At 43.8% G+C, this 22108-nt stretch overlaps 1 protein-coding gene across 1 annotated transcript in view; it reads left to right on the forward strand.

Annotated features, from left to right (window-relative positions):
* The window catches only part of LOC120994922 (amine oxidase [flavin-containing] B-like), an 85306-nt gene that overhangs the window by 51886 nt on the left and 11312 nt on the right, over positions 1-22108 (forward strand). Inside the window, exons 10-11 of the mRNA XM_040423811.1 lie at positions 5419-5472; positions 9435-9492. Coding sequence (XP_040279745.1) covers positions 5419-5472; positions 9435-9492 — 112 coding nt within the window. The remainder of the gene's footprint in view (positions 1-5418; positions 5473-9434; positions 9493-22108) is intronic.

Here is a 22108-nt window from a genome sequence, read left to right on the forward strand (position 1 = left end):
GGAATTTGCAAGCGAAAGTTGAATCCGTCTTACCCCAAAACATGTCAACCATGTCTGGATAAGTTAGTGGCAGAGGAGTCGCCATCTTTATTGCAAAGTATCCAAGATTTAGTTAAAAATGAAGTCCGTTCTTCTGTGGAGGAGCTTAAAAAATTCCTGCCTAACTCATCCAGACATAAGAGGGCCCAGGTGATAGTGGAGGATACTATGGACTCTAGGTCCGAGGAGGGCACTATTGCAGACTCGGATTCCTCCTCTGAGGATTTGACAGGGCAGGGAAGCCGTTATTTAGAGCGGAAGATACAGATTTGCTATTGAAGGCGGTTAGATCCACGATGAAGCTTGAGGAAGAAAAGGAGTCCAGGTCTAGACCAGAGCTAATGTTTGAGAGCCTAAAGAGTCTAGGGTGTTCCTCATTCAGGACTGTATCAAGGACCTGATTAAACGTGAATGGGAGGAGCCCGATAAAAAATTCTTTATCCCTAGAGCGGTCAAGAGAAAGTACCCCTTTGACGATCAAGAAGTATCAGCTTGGCAGGAGGTACCGAGGGTAGACGCTCCCGTAGCTAAAATAAATAAGAAGTCAGTTCTCCCGTTTGAGGATTTAGGGTCCCTTAAAGATCCCATGGACAAAAGGGCTGATGCATACTTAGGGAAGAATTGGGAAGCTTCCACTTCTGCCTTTAAACCAAATATAGCGACTACCTTGGTGGCAAGGTCATTAAAGCTCTGGTTGGAGGAATTAGAGTCTCATATAGAGAACAAGACTCCTAGAGATCAGCTGCTGGAGGCTATACCAACTATGTCCAGTGCAGTGGACTTTATCTCTGATGCCTCCGCTGACGCTTTAAGGGTTTCCGCTAGGGCGGCTGCACTGTCCAATTCAGCCAGAAGGTCGTTATGGTTGAAGGGGTGGAAAGGCAATGTAGCTTCAAAATCTAAGCTTTGTGCCCTCCCTTGCCAAGGAGATTTTTTGTTTGGGTCAGCCTTAGATGGTATTTTAGATAAGGCATCTGATAAGAAAAAAGGATTTCCAGCACCGTCCTTTCCTAAACAGGGGAAGCCATTTCGGAGTAATGAAAGAAGGAAAGGTTTTGGGGATCAAAAAGAAAGGAGGGAGTGGAGATCTGATAAATCAAAAAGGTGCTGTTTAAATCCAGACCTCAAACATCAAGTTCCACTCAACAATGACACCAGACCCCAAGTGGGCGGTCGTCTTTCTTTATTTTTTCCGGCCTGGCGAAATATTACCGCAAGCGCCTGGGTAAAGGATATTATAAAGGAAGGCTATTGCCTAGACTTCAAGAGACTACCACCCAGGACATTCAAAATTACTTCATTAAACCAAAATTCTCCTAAACAGGTGGCACTTTCGGAGGAAATAAACAACCTCCTGGAAAAGGCAGTCCTTGTTCCAGTCCCAAAGGATGAACAAGGAGAGGGTTTTTATTCAACCCTATTTCTGGTCCCCAAGCCCAACGGTACATTCAGGCTGATAATAAACCTGAAGGGTCTCAACCAGTATCTGTCCTACCAGAAATTCAGGATGGAATCCATCTCCTCCACGGTCCTCCATCTGTTCCCCAACTGCGTGATGGCTTCAATAGACATAAAAGATGCCTACTATCACGTGCCCATTCATCCTTTGTCCCAAAGATACCTGAGGGTAGCAGTGAAGATGGGAGAATCAATTGTCCATTTGCAGTTTAGAGCACTTCCTTTTGGGATATCGCAGGCGCCGAGGCTCTTCACAAAGCTGATGGCGGAGGTAATGGCAGAAGTAAGAAGGTCAGACATCATTATAATCTCATACCTGGACGACCTTCTCTTGGTAGGGCAGTCCCCAGAGATGTTGAAATCTCAGATACAGAAGGTCCTGGGGATCCTGATGAGCCTGGGCTGATTAATAAATTATCCCTGATTCCAACATCCAAATGCGTTTTTCTAGGCATCCTATTAGATTCTCAGACTCAGAAATCTTATCTTCCGGCAGACAAGAAGGAGGGTATTCAGCAGAAGATCAGGTCTTTCAGCAAAACCAAGGAAGTCTCCCTTGCCTTCCACCGCTCAGTATTTGACCAGATTCCTGGGACCAGCAATGCACCTATATATAGTGAAAACTAAAAACACAATCGAGAAAGCATACCAGAAAAAAAACTCTGCGCCAAATATATGCCTGGCATACCTCCTCTTTGGCACAAGCCGGGCATATATTTGGCGCAGAGTTTTTTTCTGGTATGCTTTCTCGATTGTGTTTTTAGTTTTCACTATGGGTTGGATCACATACTATTTTTATAGAGCAGGTTATTATGGAAACAGCGATGCCTAATATGTGCATTTTTTTAATTTATTTTGCACAATAAAAGCATGTTTGAAAAAAAAAATCATATTTTTGTGTCTCCATTTTCTGAAAGCCATATTTTTTTAATTTTTTGGATGATTGGCTTATGTAGCTCATTTTTTGTGGGATGAGGTCACGGTTTGATTAGTGTTAATTTTGGATACATATGACTTTTTTGATCACTTTTTATACCAGTTTTGGGTAAGTGTGGTGGGTAAAATTGCAATTCCATTTTTTTTTTTTTTTTTATGGTGTTCACCATGCGGTAAAAGTAACATGATCCTTTTATAGATAAGATCCTTACGGCAATACCAAACATGTTTAGTGTTTTATTTTTTTAATTTTTAACCAATTATTTGTGGATATAGGAAGTTTTTATTTATTCATAAATTTTTTTACTTTTTCACTTTTTTTTTATTTTTTTGTACCCAGACCCACTTGGTACTGCAGTGTGTTGAACTCACACTAAGCCTGATCAGGCTCCTACGGCAAGCCGGATGCCTGTGAAGGCGTCCGGTTGCCATGGTAACCATCCGGATGCTGCCATAGTGCAGCGGCCCGATGGGGGAAGGAGGGAGCTCCCTTCCTCAGTTTACTCTTCAAGCATCGGACCGCTGCCACAGCAGAGCAGCGACCCGATGGTTAGCCCTTCCATACAGCGGTCCCTAAAGACCACAGCATGGAAGGGGTTAAATGGCCGTTTCAAGCAGAGTGTTAGCTGTACATTACAGCTAACACTCTACCCCTTCTGCCGCTCTGCCATCCTGAAAGGAAGAGGGGGGTAGATCCAGAAGATGCCATGTTGAAAGGGGGGCGGGGTGTTGTGTGTGTGTGTGGGGGGGGGGGGGGCATTAACCCTTCAAGCATCGGGACGCAACCAGGGCAGAGCAGCGGCCTGATGGTTACCCCCTTCCAGACAGAGGTCCCTAAGGACCGCGGCATGGAAGGAGTTAAACAGTTATGGAGTGCTGTGTGTGTATGTTTGTGTGGAGTGCTGTGTGTGTGTTTGTGTGGAGCACTCTATCCTGATTGGACGCCCTGCCGTGCATGCCCAGTGCAAAACTGGTGACACACACACATGGACACGGCACACTCACACAGGGCTTTTATTATGTAGGATAATGTATCTTATAAGGACTAGAATAATTTTCTAAATACATGTTCTTATTTTGTACTGAATTACAGCACGTATTAAAGTCCAGATCTGCATTTAAAGTTCTGCAGAGCTGAAATCTCCATGCTAGTTAAATGTCTACATACAGCATAGGCTAGGTCCATATCACATTTAGTTTTCCATTTTTCTGATCCATCAGGAGAACATTAAAAAAAGAGTCTTTTATTTTGAGCATCTGTTGTGCTTATTTTGCATCAGTTTGCAACTTTTTCCATCTGAGATCTATTATTTTTGACGGGAAAGTCCTTTGTGGAACACTTTTCCTAAAATCAATAAAAATGGCTCTCAGACTGAAATGGCAAAAAAAAAGGGGAGGAAAATAAGCAAAATAGATGCTGTTTTTCAATTTTTTTTAATTTTGTGCTCTTCTGACTGATTAGAAGAATGGAAAACTAAATAGTGCTGTGAACTTAGCCTTAGGCCCCTTTCAGACGAGCGAGTTTCACGCTTCCGACTCGCGGTGTGAGTATGCATCAGATCCCGTCCTTACTTCCAAGCACTGACTGGGTCGCATAGCATTATATTGATTTATGATGCTATGTAACCCTTAGGCCTCTTTCAGACGGGCGTTGCGGGAAAATGTGCTGGTGCGTTGAGGGAACACGCACGATTTTTCCGCGCGAGTGCAAAACATTGTAATGCGTTTTGCACTCGCGTGAGAAAAATCGCGCATGTTTGGTATCCGAACTTCTTTACAGAAGTTCGGGCTTGGGATCGGGTTGTGTAGATTGTATTATTTCCCCTTATAACATGGTTATAAGGGAAAATAATAGCATTCTTAATACAGAATGCATAGTACAATAACGCTGGAGGGGTTAAAAAAAAATTAATTTGAATTTAACTCACCTTAATCCACTTGATCGCGCAGCCAGCTTCTCGTCTGTCTCCTTCTTTGCTGAACAGGACCTGTGGTGAGCATTCATTGCAGGAACGGGACCTGTGGTGACGTCACTCCGGTCATTACATCAGCCATCACCATGGTAAAAGATCATGTGATGACCGGAGTGACGTCACCACAGGTTCTGTTCCTGCAATGAATGCTCACCACAGGTCCTGAGGAGACAGACGAGAAGCCGGCTTCGCGATCAAGTGGACTAAGGTGAGTTAAATTATTTTATTTATTTTTTTTAACCCCTCCAGCGCTATTTTACTATGCATTCTGTATTCAGAATGCTATTATTTTCCCTTTTATAACCATGTTATAAGGGAAAATAATAATGATCGGGTCTCCATCCCGATCGTCTCCTAGCAACCGTGCTTGAAAATCGCACCGCATCCGCACTTGCTTGCGGATGCTTGTGATTTTCACGCAACCCCATTCACTTCTATGGGGCCTGCGTTGCGTGAAAAACGAAGAATATAGAGCATGCTGCGATTTTCACGCAATGCACAAGTGATGCGTGAAAATCACTGCTCATGTGAACAGCCCCATAGAAATGAATGGGTTGGGATTCAGTGCGGGTGCAATGCGTTCAACTCACGCATCGCATCCGCACGGAAAACTCGCCCGTGTGAAAGGGGCCTTACAGTTCTGGAATGTATTGTATAACACTGACATAATACTGTCAGTGTTATCAAATACATTCCAGAACTGTAAGGCAGCGGTGGGAGGTCAGGCCGGGAGCTGCGTTGCGGACTCGCTACGGGAGGAACGCAAAGGGCCTAAGGGTTATAGCATCATAACCCTCTCCCTGACACACACTGCGAGTATGATGAGCGGGATTCGCTTGTGTGAACGGGACCCCAGTCTAGTGATATGCATTCTGGGAGGTGTCATCTTTACACACTGAATACAAATTTGGTGTAAGAAAAGCAAACTGAAAAAAATCTGAAAAAAAAAATAGAAATTTGCTTAGAAAATTTGATTAGATTTTTTTAATTGAATTTCAATTTTTGCTTATAGATTTATTTTATCAAGAAAAGCATCCTTATTGGCAAACCTGAGCAAAGAAGAAAGGTATTTTGATTTACGTGTACTATAATGTATATAGTTAGGCTGGGTTCACACGGGCGTTGCGGGAAAAGGTGCGGGAACATGCGCGATTTTTCCGCGCGAGTGCAAAACATTGTAATGCGTTTTGCACGCGCGTGAGAAATCAGCATGTTTGGTACATAAACCCGAACTTCTTCACAGAAGTTCGGGTTTGGGATCGGGGTTGTGTAGATTGTATTATTTCCCCTTATAACATGGTTATAAGGGAAAATAATAGCATTCTTAATACAGAATGCATAGTACAATAACGCTGGAGGGGTTAAAAAAAAATAATTTTAATTTAACTCACTTTAATCCACTTGCTTGCGCAGACGGCATCTCTTCTGTCTTCTTCTTTGCTGTGTACAGGAAAAGGACCTGTAGTGACGTCACTCCGGTCATCACATGGTCCATCACATGATCCATCACACTGGTAAAAGATCATGTGATGACCGGAGTGGCGTCACCACAGGTACTTTTCCTGTACACAGCAAAGAAGAAGACAGAAGAGATGCCGGCTGCGCGAGCAAGTGGATTAAGGAGAGTTAAATAATTTTTTGCATTTTTTTTAACCCCTCCAGCGCTATTGTACTATGCATTCTGTATTCAGAATGCTATTATTTTCCCTTATAACCATGTTATAAGGGAAAATAATAATGATCGGGTCTCCATCCCGATCGTCTCCTAGCAATCGTTCTTGAAAATCGCACCGCATCCGTACTTGCTCATGTGCACAGCCCCATAGAAATGAATGGGTCCGGATTCAGTGCGGGTGCAATGCGTTCACCTCCCGCATTGCACCCGCGCGGAAATCTCGCCCGTGTGAACTCGGCCTTAGTAGTTTATGTAATGTAGTTTATATTAATAGTACATTTTTTACTTTAATTCATTGTTTTTCTGCTATAATGATATTATTTATATTTTAAAATAGTACTAAAAGCCTATGAGATAGAAGTATATTTTTATTTCATTTCAATCCTTTTTTTTATAGCACTATTTTTGAATACCATTTGTTCATAAATAAATGTAAAAATTTATGAAAATGAAGAGACAAAATTATTAGGGGTTTAATCTCATTTATGTGACCAGTTTTATTTACATAATACTTTAAATACTGCTTGCAGCGTTTTGGTGTCCGCCTGGCGATGCGGAGCCAAACGGATCCGTCCTGACTTGCAATGTAAGTCAATAGGGATGGATCCATTTATATTGACACAAATATGGTGCAATTGTAAACGGATCCGTCCCCCATTGACTTTCAATGTAAGTCAGGACGGATCCGTTTGACTTACACTTAGACTTAGATATTTATTTTTTTACTAAGTGATGCAGACTGATCCATACTGAACGGATACCATCGTTTGCATTTATAGGTGCGGATCCGTCTGTCCAGATACCAGACGGATCCGCACCTAACGCAGGTGTGAAAGTAGCCTTAGGGCTGTTTTACATGAGCGAGTCCATTGCGGGAATCACGTTCCGTGTGTCCTCTGGACTTGTAGGAGCGCACAACATTATCATGATTTATAATGCTGTGTGTCTCTGCATGGCCTTTTTTCCACAGAATCATAGTGACATAAAGCTGTCAGTATGATTCTGTAGAAATAAGGTCAAGCAGTGACACATAGCATTATAAATCATGATAATTCCGTGCGCTCCTGCAAGTCCAGAGCAGAGGATCACACTCACACACGGAGTGTGATTCCTGCAATGGACTCGCGCGTGTGAAACAGCTCTTACAGAAACCCCAATTCTTATGACCATAAGGCCTCATGCACACGACCGTTGTGTGCATCCGTGGCCGTTGTGCCGTTTTCCGTTTTTTTTCGCGGACCCGTTGACTTTCAATGGGTCCGTGGAAAAATCGTAAAATGCACCGTTTTGCAGCCGCATCCGTGATCCGTGTTTCCTGTCCGTCAAAAAAATATGACCTGTCCTATTTTTTTGATGGACAACGGTTCACGGACTCCCTCCCTCTATTGTATTATTTTCATTGGTGGCACAGTGTGCGGCCTCCCCTCTCCCCCCCCCTCCCGATCATTGGTGGCAGCGGAGAGTTCTGATCGGAGTCCCAGTTTAATCGTTGGGGCTCCGATCGGTAACCATGGCAACCAGGACGCTACTGCAGTCCTGGTTGCCATGGTTACTTAGCAATATTAGAAGCATCATACTTACCTGCTGCGCTGTCTGTGACCGACCGGGAACTCCTCCTACTGGTAAGTGACAGATCATTAAGCAATGCGCTGCACAGACCTGTTACTTACCAGTAGGAGGAGCTCCCGGCCGGTCACAGACAGCGCAGCAGGTAAGTATGATGCTTCTAATATTGCTAAGTAACCATGGCAACCAGGACTGCAGTAGCATCCTGGTTGCCATGGTTACCGACCGGAGCCCCAGCGATTAAACTGGGACTCCGATCGGAACTCTCCGCTGCCACCAATGATTGGGGGGGGAGAGGGGAGGCCGCACACTGTGCCACCAATGAAAATAATACAATAGAGGGAGGGAGGGGGGCGGCGCACACTGGCCACCAATGAAATTAATACAATAGAGGGAGGGGGGCCGAGGGGGGTCTGCCCCCTGCTGCCTGGCAGCACCTGATCTCTTACAGGGGACTATGATATGCACAATTAACCCCCCTCAGGTGCGGCACCTGAGGGGTTAATTGTGCGGATCACAGCCCCCTGTAAGAGATCGGGTGCTGCCAGGCAGCAGGGGGCAGTCATGTACATAGTTCTTAGTATATTCTAACTTAAAGCGTCCCCATCACCATGGGAACGCCTCTGTGTTAGAATATACTGTCGGATCTGAGTTTCACGATCTAACTCATATCCGATAGTATATTCTAACATAGAGGCGTTCCCATGGTGATGGGGACGCTTCAAGTTAAAATATACCATCGGATTGGAGAAAACTCTGATCCGATGGTAGAATAGGGACTCCTGACTTTACATTGAAAGTCAATGGGGGACGGATCCGTTTGCAATTGCACCATATTGTGTCAATGTCAAACGGATCTGTCCCTATTGACTTGCATTGTAATTCAGGACGGATCCGTTTGGCTCCGCACGGCCAGGCGGACACCAAAACGACTTTTTTTTCATGTCCGTGGATCCTCCAAAAATCAAGGAAGACCCACGGACGAAAAAACGGTCACAGACCAACGGAACCCCGTTTTGCGGACCGTGAAAAAATACTGTCGTGTGCATGAGGTTTCTTTTTTTTGTGTCACACTAAACTAGTTTAACAATACCATGCAAAAACTGGAGAACACTTGTGACATAATGGCGCTGCGGTTGGGTATAGGGAGCAGCGACATAAGGGTAAATGTTAAGGTTCCCCCTCTGCACCTCAGAATGCTCCTCCAAGCAATATAGAAACACATGCACAGGCCGGAAGGACGGATCTGGCACTAATACATTCCTATGGGGAAAAATGCCGGCATTCAGGCAAGTCTTGAGTTTTTTTCGCCGGAGATAAAACCGTAGCATGCTCCGGTTTAATCTTTTGCCTGATCAGTCAAAACGACTGAACTGAAGACATCCTGATGCATCCTGAATGGATTACTCTCCATTCAGAATGGATGGGGATATGCCTGATCAGTTCTTTTCCAGTATAGAGCCCCTGTGACGGAACTCTATGCCGGAAAAGAAAAACGCTAGTGTGAAAGTACCCTAAGTGGCGGTAGAATTTGAACATTTTATGACAATGGGTAAATCAGCCATTTGCAATATGCTTTGCTCTAAATTTATCTGAATAATGGTTTCTTTGTATTAGCCATATTCTATTTAAGTCCTTGTGTGATCTCTAGAGTAAGATTTATTACAGCCCTTAGATGCCATTTGTTTTATAGCTGTAATTTTATTATGAATACTTCTACTAAAATACTGTCCTCAGAGAGCCATGTTTAACTAAAATTCACGATCTGAAAAATATTCACTTAATAGGAAAAGAAAAATATGTGAATACTATGCCAAAGTCATGGGAACTGAAGAAGCTTTGCATGTAAGTAATTACTGCTGTATATAATAACTAGAGATGAGCGAATCAAAGTGGAATTCGATCCAAATTTCAGGAAAAATGCGATTTGCACCGATTCCGAATTTCCTCATGCTTTGTGGTAAAGAATCCCATTTTTTCATAAAATGGCTGCTGCAGGTATTAGGACAGGGAGCAAGGAACTCTGGGAACGAGGGAACACCCACAATGCCATGCATGCAGCCAATCAGCAGCCAGCCATCCCTGTAATGTCACAGCCCTATAAATAGCCTCAACCATCTTGGATTCAGCCATTTTCTAGTGCAGGGAGAGATGTCTGCAGGCGCTAGGGACAGTGGTGGAAATACGCTTCTGTTACAATAATACAACCGCATGCATCTGTCATGAATGGATCGGTTGTATAATGTCTTCTATAGCCATGACGGATCCATCTTTAACACAATTGAAAGTCAATGGGGGACTGATCCGTTTTCTATTGCTTCAGAGAAAACTGATCCGTCCCCATTAACTTACATTGTGTGTCAGGACGGATCCATCTTGCTCTGCACCACATCGTGGACAGAAAAACGCTGGTTGCAGAGTTTTTCTGTCCGCGATGGGGACGCAACGAAACGGAACGGAATACATTTTGGTGCATTCCGTTTCGTTCAGTTTTGTCCCCATTGACCATGAATGGGGACAAAACTGAGGCGTATTCTTACGCTATTGAGATCCTATGACGGATCTCAATAGTGGAATTGAAAACGCTAATGTGAAAGTAGCCTAAAATGCTTGTTCATATTTTTAACACATTTTCACTTTATTTAGAATTTTGCAAAACCATTCCCCTGCCAAACAGCTATGCAGTGGTGGGCTGGAATACCATAGGTCCAGCCGATAGCTATACTGAGCATGTGCATGTCCTCTTCCAATTGTATTGTAACAGACACATACTGTATATCATAGAATCAGGACTATTTGCATATTCCTAAATGCTGCTAACAGCTCAGGAAGATGGCTGCCCTCATTTTTTATTCAGAAAATACAAACAGGTTAGAAAAAAAAGGAAATGTATCACTATCTGGTTTCAACTGTAAAGTGAGCATGGGTGGATCTTGGGAGTAGTAGTACTCAATGTTTGGATGCTCTCTAAGCCATGCAGTGATGGGGAGGGCACATCATTTCTTCCCTTTGGGGCACACCCCGGAGTTTGGCATTCTCCTGCCTGGTGTTGGTTGGTGTGCCCTTGGTGTTGTTGAATGGTAAAGTGCAAGGCAGGATTCCTTGGCAGCTGGAGAGATTGGTGCAGTGTAAAAATGGAGGCCAAGTTAACAGTAAACAATTCTTTACTGTGCAATTTACACTGATCTTACGATGTACGGTACACAGCTGCAGTTGAAATTAACAGGCTTTAGAGCAATTCTCCTTACACTGCACTGCTCTAGCTGATTTGTGCTAAGGGTTTCTTTCATCAGAAATAACATTATGTAGCTGACTGACATTAGCGATGTGCTAATGTCAGCAGTACATAACAGTGGGCTTTATAACTCCCTCCCTGCCGCCGTTCTCTTAAAAAAAAGACTTTTACAATATGCAAATGAACCTCTAGGTGCTATTTGGTCATTGCTTCAGCACCTAGAGGCTCGGTCTACACACCCTTTGGCACGCCCAGGTCCAGTTGATTGACTTTCGAGTTCTCCTCAGTGTCCTGTAAATCCCGCGCCTGCGCCGTCCCGTTTAGTATTCGGTGCAGGCGCTGTGAGTGAAGGACACACTCCTGCTGCTAGCTCCCTCACTGCGCCTGCGCCGAAGGAAGGAAGCCGGCAGCAGGAGTGTGTCCTTCACTCACTGCGCCTGCGCTGAATATTAAAAGGAATGTCGCAGGCGCGGGATTCACGGGACACTGAGGAGAACTTGAAAGTCAATCAACTGGACCTGGGCGTGCCAAAGGGTGCGTAGACCGAGCCTCTAGGTGCTGAAGCAATGACCAAATAGCACCTAGAGGTGCATTAGAATATTTTAAAAGTCTTTATTTTAAGAGAATGGCGGCAGGCAGGGAGTTATAAAGCATACTGTTATGTACTGCTGACATTAGCACATCGCTAATGTCAGTCAGCTACATAACGTTATTTCTCATGACAGAAACCCTTTAAGCATCCAGGAATGTAAGTGCAACACTTTTCTTTCTCTCTCTTTATGCATTGCAACCACTAAGCTCTGCAACTTTTTTAGAGGTTGCTCTGGACTACAGATTTAGCTCTGCCAGATCTAGGTCCTCTTCTATAACCAGTTGGTTTACAAAGTATAGCTAGTAGGGTGAGGGCTATTTCACCCAGACATGTGGCTATGGAAATTTAAAGGTCCCATTTAGACAGCTTTTCTCCACAGAACTTCTACTCATACCTCCTATTATACGGTACCTTTGTCGTGCTCCTTAGGATATCCTTGTTCTTTTTCTCTGCTCGTTTGCAGCTTTGCTTGTCCCTGGCTGATTTGATCCAGAGCAGGGTTCGGCTATGTCTGCTCTTCTTACTTTCTCACTCTAGACTAGACTGGTTCCATGTCCAACTAGAGGATCCATGTCCAACTAGTGGCTGGAAGTTATGGCACAGTAATGCACAATACATCACACTTCTGATATGTTATGCAGCATACACATAGGAAAACAAATTTTTAAGGGGAACCACTACCTTACCAGTGGAATACTGCAACTGGCAAATAAAAATTAGATAAAAGAATACAGAGGCTCTACTGTCAACAATCCACGGACTAGTGCTCTCTCCAAATGGCAGTACCTATTGCCAAATTATTGGATATACTATAAAGGTTCAAGAAGTGGAGGGCACTCAAATGACTAGGTGTATATACAATCAATTGCAAATGTGAATTATAAAGGATTATTTATTATGGTTTGCATATATAAAATGATTAAAATATATATTGCGTCTTGCAATAGCAGCAGTGTCTTGGCCACAAATAAAACTAGTTATGTGCAATCAATTGGACTATGTATATCCCACAGGATTATGGGTTACCTACTCATACAGGTGATCAATCTGTATGGAGGGATCGGCAAAGCACACAAATATACACAATATTGTATTATAGAAATCGAGAGGGATAAAATCACATGATGTTTCGATCAGGATAAATCGCATAAAAGACTGATGATGTCTTGATTATATATAGTCTTGTTCTTATGTCCCAAACAAAGGTTAGCAGCCGACTGATGAAGGTGCAAGTGTGCACCGAAACGCGTTTAGTATAGGACAGACAGACAGCACAAGGACTTATAACGATTTAATAAGCCGAAAATTGCCACAAAGGAAAAATCGCTATTTGATGTCTACAGAGCAGGTTACAAACTCGCTTATGTCATCACCCAGCTGATCACAGTACTACAGCTACTCTTCCGGTCACGTGGGACGCTATCCTCTGCACCACGTGGGAACGCCGCACGAGAAGCCAAGACGCCGTAGTGGAGAGACGCCGAGGGAGCAACGAATCACGTGCGCACCAACGCCATCTAGGATCGGACTATAGTCCATACAGTCCAGGGGTACTGTGAGTATAGAACCTGCCTACAGCCGCTTTCTGAGACCCACAACAGATGGGGTAAGACTGATCTTTTATCTATTCGGCTGCTAACCTTTGTTTGGGACATAAGAACAAGACTATATATAATCAAGACATCATCAGTCTTTTATGCGATTTATCCTGATCGAAACATCATGTGATTTTATCCATCTCGATTTCATCTCGATTTTTATAATACAATATTGTGTATATTTGTGGATTGATCACCTGTATGAGTAGGTAACCCATAATTCTGTGGGATATACATAGTCCAATTGACTGCACATAACTAGTTTTATTTGTGGCCAAGACACTGCTGCTATTGCAAGACCCAGTGGTGTTATATATTTTAATCATTTTATATATGCAAACCATAATAAATAATCCTTTATAATTCACATTTGCAATTGATTGTATATACACCCAGTCATTTGAGTGCCCTCCACTTCTTGAACCTTTATAGTATATCAAATAAAAATTAGAGGTGACACATTCCCTTTAAAGAACCTAATGACAACTGATCTGCTCCAGTGTTTTCTTCAGGTGGGTTTTTCTTCAGCTGGAGTTTATTAATGCTATAGTGACTGGGACTACCAGTGCTACCCTAAAGGTCCTTCATAGTTAATATATTAAATAAAAAAATTGATGCGCTTCACAGTGGATTCAGATTCAAATCAATCAAGAACAACCTCTTTATTCTGACCCATGAGCAAAGTTGACAGTTCACGCCAACTGGTGAAGCACAATAATTATTTTTTTCGTTTATTGAATTTGGAGGATTTGTACACTTTTTCATATTGTTTATTGCACCATGGGGTTTAATGTAGATAGACTTAGCATTACTTGCTCTAAAAAAAAAACTACAGAGCTTGTGTAACCTTTCACCTGGTTAGTTAATAGTCAGTCTAGTTCTGCCTGAGGAACAGTGAGGACCTACATGCGCAAGCTCCATTAGAGCTAGGCCTGAGCTCAGAGATCCTTCATCTCTGAGACTTCTACAGCCATGGAAGCTACTTTATAATCAAATGTGCCCCAGAGAGAAATCAGAAGATCCAGAATCTACAAGGTCATGTATTGGAGTGAGTCAGCAAGGTATTGTGCACGTTTATGACAGAGAGACATTAGAGCTGTGAGTGGGAACATTGCTAATGCACCCTTCCATACTTTGAGACTGTTTATCTAGCTGTATCATAAAACTGCACTCCTCAGCCTATATGCTGTTATTGGGGATGATTACTCTGTGTTATTTGCCCTGGAACTGTGCTTTACTATTGCCGAATGTACTACTACTCCTATTCTGCACTTTAGTAAAGAGAGACAAGCTTACCATTCCTTTGTAACTGTTTTCCCTCTTCACTCCTGTCCACGGACTGAAAACAGGAGTGGCATCTTGAGATTAATCCAATATGTAATTGTAATGTAAAAATCCAGCACTAGGTGCTCCATGTCCATCAGCAAGAAATCAAATCCTGGCTTTCTCCGCGACAACTTAAAATTGGAACCATGGTAACAGACAACAGGAAGAACATTGTGTAGGCGCTGCGTCAAAGGGGCAGAGCCATGCGCTCTGCATGGCACACGTGTTTAATCTGGTTGTCAAGCGGTTCCTGAAGTCTTCCACCCATCTGCAAGACATCCTAAAAATGGCCAGGAAACTATGCATGCACTTCAGCCACTCGTACACCGCAAAGCATACACTCCTTGAGCTGCAGCGGCAGAACGGAATTTCCCAACATAGACTGATATGCTACGTTTCCAGCCATTGCAATTCCACCCTCCATATGTTGGACCGACTGTGTAACTTCGATGTCAGCCAGTGTCAGCTCATGAGTGACACCTGCCGTTTGCTCAGGCCTTTTGAGCAGGCCACATTATTTTTCAGTCGCCAGGACAACGGGATGAACAATGTCATTCCACTGCTTCATGTCCTGGAACAGATGCTGGTAAATATGGCAGGGGTCTGGAGAAGTGGCGCCTAGATCTCACGGCCACATGATCCCTGTAGGGGCTGAACTGGAGGAGGAGGACATTGGAGAACAAGCAATGTCTAGCGAAATGGGTGGTTTTGCTACACAGGTGGCAGGAGAGGAGGAGCAAGAGGTGCAGGGGCGATGAGGAAGATGAGGCAGAGGACCCAGACACACCGTGGCAGTATGCAGAGTCACTTGCGCAAATGGTCCGCTGCATGCTCACTTGCTTGCGTAGTGACAGCCGAATTGTCACCATTCGGCAGAAGGATTACTTCTGGCTCTTCACCTTGTTGGACCCTTGCTACCTGCTGAGAGGGAGGACAAAATTAAGTACTATAGAGACATCCTATGAAGTCAGTTGGCTGCTGCCTATCTGTGCCATCTGTGCCATCGTCCATCCTCTGCGCTCACGTTCCACTGCCATGGCTGCTGGGGAGGGGTGGGGTGGCAGGAGCAGTACCAGCTCCATCAGCAGCAGCCTGAGTCTACAGTCGCTGATGAGCTCACCAGCATCTAGACCTGGAGCAGAACCTGAACCAGCCGACCTTGAAAATCCACTGGACTACTGGGCAGCCAAACTGGATTTGTGGTCGCAACTGGCAGAGTTTGCCCTGGAAAAGCTATCCTGCCCAGCCAGTAGTGTGGCATCAGAGTGGGTGTTTAGTGCGGCAGGGGCCCATAGTTACCGCAAGAAGAACTCTCCTGTCCACCAAAAATGTGGAGAGACTGACCTTTGTCAAGATGAATCAGGCATGGATCAGCCAGGATTTCCACCCACCAATTCCTAATGTATCAGACTAGATCATCCATGGTGCCACACCAACACTTTGACAAAAGAGACTGGTTTCTTCTTGCTACCTGCCTCAGCTACTTGTCACGGGGTTCCGAAGGTGCACTCGGTCCCCCATTGCCCGCAGAACTGTTGCTTAGCTTTTGGAATGAGGTTCTGTGTTTGACCTCATTCCCAGGGCGGCTTTACTAGCTGGGTGGCTCCCTGCTCCTAGTCTGCCTTGAGCGCCGAGCTGATCACTCGGTGCTCGACTGGTTGGTCTGTCGGTCATGTGACGCTGGCCACGTCACATGACCCTCACTCCCCACTATAAATACAGGCAGCCTGCTGGCTACAGGTTGCCTGTTAATTTTTAGGTTCCTGGCTATTTGTTGGACTGCTGAATACTTACCTGATCCTGTTCCCTGACCATCCTTTTGCCTGCTCCTCCTGTACTGCGCATCCGTCCTGGTATTGTGACCTCGGCTCCCACCTGACTACTCTCTTAGGACTCCTCTTGTACTTCTCTGCTCTCCTGGTATTTATGACCCCGGCTTCTCCTGACAATTCTCTGCTTGCTCCATTTGTACTTTGCAGCTTTCCTGGTATTGACTCGGTCCGTTCACGTCCTGTTGTTTGTCTGTCTTTCATCCCTGCACTTACTCCAAGTTAGGGATTGCCGTCCAGTTGTCCCCTGTCATTAGGACTCGCGAGGCAAGTAGGCAGGGCCAGGGGTAAGGGTGGAGCGCAGTGGTCACTTCCCTCCCCCCTGTGTGTGTGTGTACGTGACCGTTACACTACTATTCTGATGCTGCCACCCGCCTGATACCACATATCTGATGCCAAGTGCTCCTTTGTTTTCCCACCATGTTCAGCGGGTACTGGTATAATAGTGGCAAAATAAAAATATATTTGCCATTCAGCGATGCAGTTATATGTTCTAAAACAGTTTTTTGCATGTATTAGGCCTCATGCACACGACCGTGGTGTGTTTTGCGGTCCGCAAATCGCGGATACACAACAGACGGATGGCGTCCGTGCGCGTTCTGCAATTTACAGAGCGGCCCCGACAGCCTTCAATATAAATGCCTATTCTTGTCCGCAAAGCGCGGACAAGAAAAGGACGTGTTATATTTTTTCAGCGGGGCCACGGAACGGAGCAACGGATGCGGACAGCACATGGAGTACTGTCCGCATCTTTTGCAGCCCCATTGAAGTGAATGGGTCCAAAACGGCGGCTCGGATGTGGACCCAAACAACGCCCTTGTGCATGAGGCCTTAGGCCCCTTTCACACGGGCGAGTATTCCGCGCGGATGTGATGCGTGAGGTGAACGCATTGCACCCGCACTGAATACTGACCCATTCATTTCAATGAGGCTGTTCAGATGAGCGGTGATTTTCACGCATCACTTGTGCGTTGCGTGAAAATCGCAGCATGCTCTATATTCTGCGTTTTTCACGCAACGCAGGCCCCATAGAAGTGAATGGGGTTGCGTGAAAATCGCAAGCATCCGCAAGCAAGTGCGGATGCGGTGCGATTTTCACGCATGGTTGCTAGGTGACAGTCTATTCACTGTATTATTTTCCCTTATAACATGGTTATGAGGGAAAATAATAGCATTCTGAATACAGAATGCTTAGAACAATAGCGCTGGAGGGGTTAAAAAAAATAAAAAAAATTAACTCACCTTCTCCTCTTGTTCGCGTAGTTCCTGATCTCTTCTTTACTTCTATAATGATGAACTACCGGCTAGGACCTGTGGTGACGTTGGAGCATGTGATCTGACGTCACCAAAGGTCCTTTAGCCCACAGCTCATCATTAAAGAAGTAAAGAAGAGACCGGGAACTACTCGAACAAGAGGAGAAGGTGAGTTAATTTTTTTTATTATTTTTTAACCCTCAATTTATCACCTACTAATCATTCTGTGTTCAGAATGCTATTATTTTCCCTTATAGCCATGTTATAAGGGAAAATAATAACATCTACACAACACCTAACCCAAGCCCGAACTTCTGTGAAAAAGTTCGGGTGTGGGTACCAAACATGCCTGATTTTTCTCACGCGAGTGCAAAACGCATTACAATGTTTTGCACTTGCGCGGAAAAATCGCGGGTGTTCCCGCAACGCACCCGCACATTTTCCCGCAACGCCTGTGTGAAAGAGGCCTAAGAGGTGAGAAGAACATGGAGATTGGCAGCACATGAGGCTATCTGAAAGTCTCTGTTCTGACCTTGCAGTTTGTTGTTTAGTGATGACCACACCCCTTGTCAGGTGTTGCCTTTGGTCAATACTGGGGCTCTATTTAGTTCACTCTCACACTGCTTACCATGCGGTTGATATTTCCTGCTTGGTGTTTGTTGAGCTGGTGTGTTGTTCCTGTGGATCACCAGCTTCTCCATTCCCTCTCCAAAGATAAGTGCTTTTGTTGTGACACTTGTGTGTTGTGTTTCTAGTCTCATTCCCTGCCACAGTTCCTAGGGATTTCCAGGGTCTCCTGGGTCTAGGTTCCGGTGTATGAGTTTTTCCACCTTCAGAGTCTACTCATACTGGCAGGAGTCAGGGAGAGGTCTAGGGATTCCTAGGAGATCACCATCCCTCTTCCTTAGCTTTGAGGCCTAGACTCTGGTTTATTTCCCTCTGTGTGTTTTATGTTTTGTCCCCTACCCATTACGTGTGATATTATCAACCGCCGAAAAAACGTCATTTTGTTTGTGCCAGTACAGCTATAGATACGGTTTCTGCACTGGTCGATCGTATGCAGGGACTGTCTTTGGAGGTTGCTGACCTCCGCACCGCCGTATCGCTGCGTCAGAGACCACAGGCAGCGGTTTCCGGCAACGGGAACCAGGCCTGCCCTGAACCAAAGGTCGCTCTCCCAGGTAGGTTTTCCGGAGGAATTGACAACTTTATTCGGTTCAGGGAGTCGTGCAAACTATATTTTAGACTACGTCCTAACTTCTGGGGACGAGACTCAAAGAGTGGGGATTATTATTTCGTTATTGAAAGGTGATGCGCAGTCTTGGGCTTTTTCTTTGCCGACCAGATCACAATCCCTCCCGTCGGTATATACATTTTTCAGAGCTCTGGGACTTATGTTTTCATGTGTTTTCTTGTGTTGTCCCCTCAACATTACGTGTGACTGTGGCCTCCTGATGCTGCCGCCACCTACAGACTCTGTGATTGGGCCACTCTGTGGTCTCCTCATGCTGCTTCTACCTCACCACTATGTTACCTTGTCACTATGTGGTCTCCTCATGCTGATGCCACCTCCACATTATGTCACCATGCCACTCTGTGGCCTCCTGATTCTGCTGCCGCCTCCACACTATGTCACCTTTCCACTCTGTGGCCTTCTGATGCTGCCACTACCTACACACTTTGTCATTTTGCCACTCTGTGGCCTCCTGATGCTGCTGCCACCTCAACACTCTGTCATTGGGCCACTCTGTGGTATCCTCAAGCTGCTTTCACCTCACCACTATGTCATAGGGCCACTCTGTGGACTTTTCATGCTGTTCCTACCCTCCCACTTCATGACTGGGCCACTATTTAGCCTTTTTGGCTTGGCTGACCATCATTTATTTGACCCTTCCTCTAATCTGTCAGAAGGAAGGTAAAATGAGACGCACAATGGATCCTGTCTGTGTAGCAGCTGTAAGGCCATCTTTGTTTTGGATCCACTCCAGTTTCTTTTGGCATTAGCAATACTGATGGATTACTGACCAAATGCTGACCGAGTGAAGGCAGATGCTCCACAGACCGGATCCGTTTTTTGTGGGTTATTATTCTGATGGATCAGACGAAGGGCAAAATAATCATTGACATCAACAGAAAATTACTGCTGACACCCTCTCCACTCTGTCGGGGGGATCTACTTGTATAAGCGTTTAATAGAACAGGGTCTGTAGACATCTATGTGGAATCAGCTGACGACGGTGTAACAGGAGTGCGCTTCTTCTTGGCGCTAACATTGACCTGTAAGGCTGAGTTCATACGTGAGTTATTTGGTCAGTTCTGGCCCCGTGAATCGAAAGTGTCCTGAAAAAATATGTATGACACTCTGGGGTCTCCTAGGACTGAATCCAACTACTTTCAAGCCCTTTAACGGAGACTAATATGACTATGAGTAAACAGATGTTATCCAGTGGTAACAAACAACCTAATAAAACACACTTTAATACAACATTTTTATAAATGAAAAAACTGTCCAAAATTATCCCTTTTTGTTAACAGATGCCTTCTTTTCTGTCTTCTCACCTGTAAAATTGTGGCCATCATGTTAAGTGAATTATCCAAAACAAATCACAAAAGTTTCAGATTCACTTGAATTAAAAATTTTTGGGCAAATTTATAACAAAGTTGATTTGTCTACAGCTTGTAATATATTTTTACACATTTAAGTATTGGCTGCAAGCAGGTGTGCCCTCTCCCCTGATGTCCTTTGCCTTTACTATTGGTCCTGAGGGAATTCTGATTAATAAGTACCCCGTATTGTAGGATAAACATGGAAAAACTAGAGGAAGAACTATTCTCATGTTCATAAAATGATTGCACAGATGAGTCCATCCTTACTTTAAGTAGAATTTGCCTAAGGACTCCAATTTCTCATGAAACAAATTCAATACAATAGGGTGACATGCTAGCAAAATAGTTTGCAGGCTGCATTTCTCAACATAACCACTGGGTAGCCACACAGAGATACCTTTAGGACAGACATCTCATTGAAGAATGTTCTGAAAGCAAAGTTTTTTGCCACAAAACTTAGAAAATCTTGAGCCTAAAAGAAATATAAGGAAGGACGCAGATATATATCAAGGGGAGAAAAACAGAACTGGATTGCACATCCACAATGCTATGCTTAGATCTAATTAAACTCTCTTCTCAGAGCAATATTAAAGTGTACTGCATGCTGTACAAGAGGCATTAGTGTACATTTTGATCAAAAGGCATAAGCCCACTCACCACGTCAAGTTTGCCTCTTTGAGTGGGACCTACTCAAAGAGGCAACAGAAAAAGACAAAACTACACATCATTGCTTATTATTATTATTATTATTATTATTATTATTATTATTATTATTATTTATTCCTCATGGTGAATGCTATGAACATTTTTTTAAATGAAGTTGGTTAATGTTCGTTTCTTCTGACATTGCTTTTTAGCAGCTAAATAATGAAATATTTGGGTTATCATATTTCATTAGGGAATTGTTATATACCGTATCTGTTTTTAGTTTTTAAAATGGAAAAGTACTTCTAGAACTGGTAACACATTTTTAAGGGTGGATGAATGAATATTTTGTTGATGTTTCTCAAATTAGTCATGGTATTAATGTGATCTTTAAATATTCTGATTAAATATTTCACATTATAAATATATTTAAGTCTTGAACATCCTAACCTGGGATGTTGTGTTCATATTTTTAGCTTTTTTATCTCCTTTCTGCAGTTTTGGTCTTTTCAGTTTCTGTGGGAGGATAGCAGCTCCTCACATGTGACCATTAACCAGGCTACATCTTCTTAACCCCACTCACACATTTTTCCTAACCTCTATTCACTTTCCTTTTTCCACTGCATAAATACAGGGAGTGCAGAATTATTAGGCAAGTTGTATTTTTGAGGATTAATTTTATTATTGAACAACAACCATGTTCTCAATGAACCCAAAAAACTCATTAATATCAAAGCTGAATATTTTTGGAAGTAGTTTTTAGTTTGTTTTTAGTTTTAGCTATTTTAGGGGGATATCTGTGTGTGCAGGTGACTATTACTGTGCATGATTATTAGGCAACTTAACAAAAAACAAATATATACCCATTTCAATTACTTATTTTTACCAGTGAAACCAATATAACATCTCAACATTCACAAATATACATTTCTGACATTCAAAAATAAATCAAAAATAAATCAGTGACCAATATAGCCACCTTTCTTTGCAAGGACACTCAAAAGTCTGCCATCCATGGATTCTGTCAGTGTTTTGATCTGTTCACCATCAACATTGCATGCAGCAGCAACCACAGCCTCCCAGACACTGTTCAGAGAGGTGTACTGTTTTCCCTCCTTGTAAATCTCACATTTGATGATGGACCACAGGTTCTCAATGGGGTTCAGATCAGGTGAACAAGGAGGCCATGTCATTAGATTTTCTTCTTTTATACCCTTTCTTGCCAGCCACGCTGTGGAGTACTTGGACGCGTGTGATGGAGCATTGTCCTGCATGAAAATCATGTTTTTCTTGAAGGATGCAGACTTCTTCCTGTACCACTGCTTGAAGAAGGTGTCTTCCAGAAACTGGCAGTAGGACTGGGAGTTGAGCTTGA

This window comes from Bufo bufo, chromosome 3 (genome assembly GCF_905171765.1).
Source record: "Bufo bufo chromosome 3, aBufBuf1.1, whole genome shotgun sequence".
Classification (NCBI taxonomy): Eukaryota; Metazoa; Chordata; class Amphibia; order Anura; family Bufonidae; genus Bufo; species Bufo bufo.